At 39.9% G+C, this 3,399-nt stretch overlaps 1 protein-coding gene across 1 annotated transcript; it reads left to right on the top strand.

Moving 5' to 3' along the window:
• The first annotated feature begins 1,557 nt into the window (after positions 1 to 1,557).
• On the top strand, positions 1,558 to 2,514 carry LOC103206052 (olfactory receptor 14J1-like). Its single transcript, XM_007951487.1, has one exon. It carries the CDS (start codon positions 1,558 to 1,560, stop codon positions 2,512 to 2,514), a length of 957 nt encoding a protein of 318 aa, XP_007949678.1.
• The last annotated feature ends 885 nt before the right edge of the window (positions 2,515 to 3,399 follow it).

Below are 3,399 nucleotides of genomic sequence, written 5' to 3'. Positions count from 1 at the left end.
GCCTCCAAATTTAGGATTCTCCCAGTTATCATTTCTAAGAAGATGGATTACTAATATATAAAAAATGGTGAGATGTCACCTGATTCAGAACAAAACCCCAAGAGACTCTGATACAGTGATTTTTTTTCATTGTTGCTTAGAACTCACAGATGAAAGGAAAAAAAAAAAGGAATATGCGGGACTTGATATTAAGTGAAAGAACCCTTGTGGTGTGTGGTTAAGGCAATTGGATGCTAAATGAAAGGCCTGCAGTTTGAACCCACCAGCTGCTCCATGGTAGAAAGAGAAGGCAGTCTGTTCCCTGTAATGCTTTATAGCCTAGGAAAACCTATAAGACATTTCTATTCTGTCTCATAGGATTTCTTTGAGCCAGAATAGACTCATTGGCAGTGGGTGTTTTCTGGGTACTTATGAAATTACTCATCAGCCCTCAAACTGAAAAGAAGCCCTGGTGCCTCAGTGGTTTCGTGTTTAGCTGCTAACCAAAAGCTCAGCTGTTGAAACCAGATAGCAGTTCCACACAGTAAGATGACAGTCTGCTTCCACAATGATTACAGCCTTGGAAACCCTGCGGGGCAGTTCTACTCTTTCTTACAGGTCACTGTGAGTTGGAATTGACTCTCCAGCAATTGAGAGTTATCTTTGGTTATCTTAATGAAGGGAGAAATGTTGGTTATTTCCCTCCCACAAAGCCCAAAGCACTGGACAATGAAACTAAATTTGATTTCTCCTTTCTCAGAAATATATATCACTTCATTCCTCTTCAGATTCGCTTTTGATGTTGCAAATAATGGGCAGAGAAAGTGAATGAAAGGAAGATTCAAAGAGAAAGCTAAATTCGATACCAGAAAATGCTCCAAGCAATTAGATTAGATAATGAATCTAAAACTAACATATAAGTATTTCCTTGAGAAAGTGTTTTGGCTCTTGATTTCAATGACATTTCCATTAAATAAGATGGTATTTGCAAAGGCGAAAACACTGTACAGTTTGGTCCTAGGCTCCACGATTACATGGGCTCTCCTTATGACAGAATTATTCAACAGGAAGGAACTGATGATTATCCTGCTTAGCCAGCTAATCCATTTTTCAATTCCCAATACTTATGTACTTCATAGAGCTATTCTATCTGCTAAAATAGAGCAGTGCCCTATACAGAAATGCAACACATCCAATTTTCAGAAATTTGTGGTCAATAGCTGATCATTGCTTTCCTGTTGTTGACTTAAAACAAAGCAATGTGTTTTTCATTACTGGAAATGGAAGTTGGTAGGTTTTTTTTTTTTTTTTTGGTGATGCAAATTATTTTTATGACAGGACCAGTGACTTTAACATATTTGACTCAAGTGTAAGTACTGGTTTACTAATGTAGAAAATAGGCTACACATTTAGATCTAAATATCTAGGACACAGCTGATAAGACATAGCAGGCACTTAGTATATAATTGTTTTAGAAAGTAATGATGAATAAATAAATAAAATTAAGTTTAATATTTTTCTCTTGCATTTTCCAAATCCTCTTTTATTCCAGCTGCCACTGCAATTGAAATCTTCAAAATGATTTCGGCGAACATAACCTCAACGAGTGGATTCCTCCTCATGGGGTTTTCTGACATTCGTGAGCTACAGATTTTACAGGCTTTCCTGTTCCTGGTGATGTATCTTTTAACCTTGGCAGGCAACCTCATCATTATCATCATCACCACATTGGACCAGCGTCTCCATTCTCCGATGTATTATTTCTTAAAACACCTTTCCCTTCTGGACCTCTCCATCATTTCTGTCACAGTCCCCCAGTCCATTGACAATTCTCTGATGGATGATGGCTATATTTCTCATGGTCAGTGCATGCTCCAGGTTTTCTTCTTCACAACTTTTGCATGGGCTGAGGTGGCCATTCTTACAGTGATGTCTTATGACCGGTATGTAGCCATCTGCTTCCCATTGCACTATGATGTCATCATGGATCCCAATATATGTAAGTGGGCTGTGATAGCTGTATGGTTAAGTGGTAGCATCTCTGGCATCTTGAATACAACAACCACATTCTCTATCACATTCTGTAGAGCCAAAATAATCCACCATTTCTTCTGTGATGTCCCCCAGTTACGAAAGCTCTCCTGCTCCAATAACTACCTTGGAGTGTTTGGAGTGGATGCTTTCCTATCTGTGATGGCATTCATCTGCTTCATCTCTATTGGCCTCTCCTATATCCACATCTTCTCCACAGTTCTAAGAATGCCCTCTGCTGCGGGCCGATCCAAGGCCTTCTCCACCTGCCTGCCCCACCTCTTTGTTGTCTCATTTTTTCTCTCCACAGGTATCTTTGAGTTTCTCAAACCAAATTCAGAATCTCCAGCTCTTTTTGACCTCATGATTTCTATCTTTTATACAGTAATGCCTCCAACACTCAACCCTATTATCTATAGCCTCAAGAATGAGGCCATGAAAGGAGCTTTCAGAAAGTTAGTGTTGAGTAGAAAATTCAAAAAGATATTTTTGTCCTGTCATTGATGGCTGGACAATATTATATACCAGGAACACATTAAATAATATTGAATTCCTTCAACATGGCTTTAAGGAAAGAAATAACATTTTTAGTTTTCCCTGTGGATTCATCAAACAATGCAACCATTGTCATTAAGGAAATAATTCATGTAACTCACCCCTTTTTAGAAATGAGAAGCATTTGTTCCTTCTTCCAAATTAAGAGAAAATAAGCAACTATAATATTTTAATATAGACCCACTACTCCCTGTTCTGGTTACCTAGGGCCACTCTACAAGAATATACCATAAATGGGATGACCTTAACAAACAGGAGTTTATTCTCTTACAATTTGGAGCCTTTAAGTACAAGTTCAAAGTGCCAGGCTCTAGGGGCTGGGTGAAACCCCCTCAACCTTGGGATCCAGCTCTGCTTTCTGCTCCCGGCACACTGGAGGTAGAGGTGTGTTTCTTTACTCAGACAGCTACTGCCTGCTAAGGCAGATGAGCCCAAGGTTGTCAAGTAAAAAGGCACAGTCCTAATGTTACCAAACCACACAGCAGGCCATAAATTTAAGTCCATTGTAAGTCCCAAGGTCAGCAGAGCATGGCAGGCTGCTGAACAATGACACGGCTACATGCAGGGTCCAAGCATGCCATAAGCTACAGACCATTCCCCAAGGCTTCTGCTTATATACGGGAAGTAGACCACATTCTCCAAGACAGCTACTCAGCTGCTCAGAGTAGATTCCACCATGGACTTGATTGTCAGTCTCATCATGGGGAATATTATATCTATCTGTCCAGCCACTCCACCTGTCCCAGCCAAGTTGACATACAAACTGAACTACCACACTCCCCATACCCTCTAATATACATAGACACAGACATAAACAGATACACAGGCATATCA

This window comes from Orycteropus afer, unplaced genomic scaffold (assembly GCF_000298275.1).
Source record: "Orycteropus afer afer isolate SDZICR_OR568_19922 unplaced genomic scaffold, OryAfe1.0 scaffold00294, whole genome shotgun sequence".
Classification (NCBI taxonomy): Eukaryota; Metazoa; Chordata; class Mammalia; order Tubulidentata; family Orycteropodidae; genus Orycteropus; species Orycteropus afer.
This window is presented reverse-complemented; position numbering and strand designations above follow the sequence as displayed.

Coding starts and splice junctions, on each gene's coding strand:
- LOC103206052 (XM_007951487.1), top strand. CDS start 1,558: ATGATTTCGGCGAACATAACCTCAACGAGTGGATTCCTCCTCATGGGG.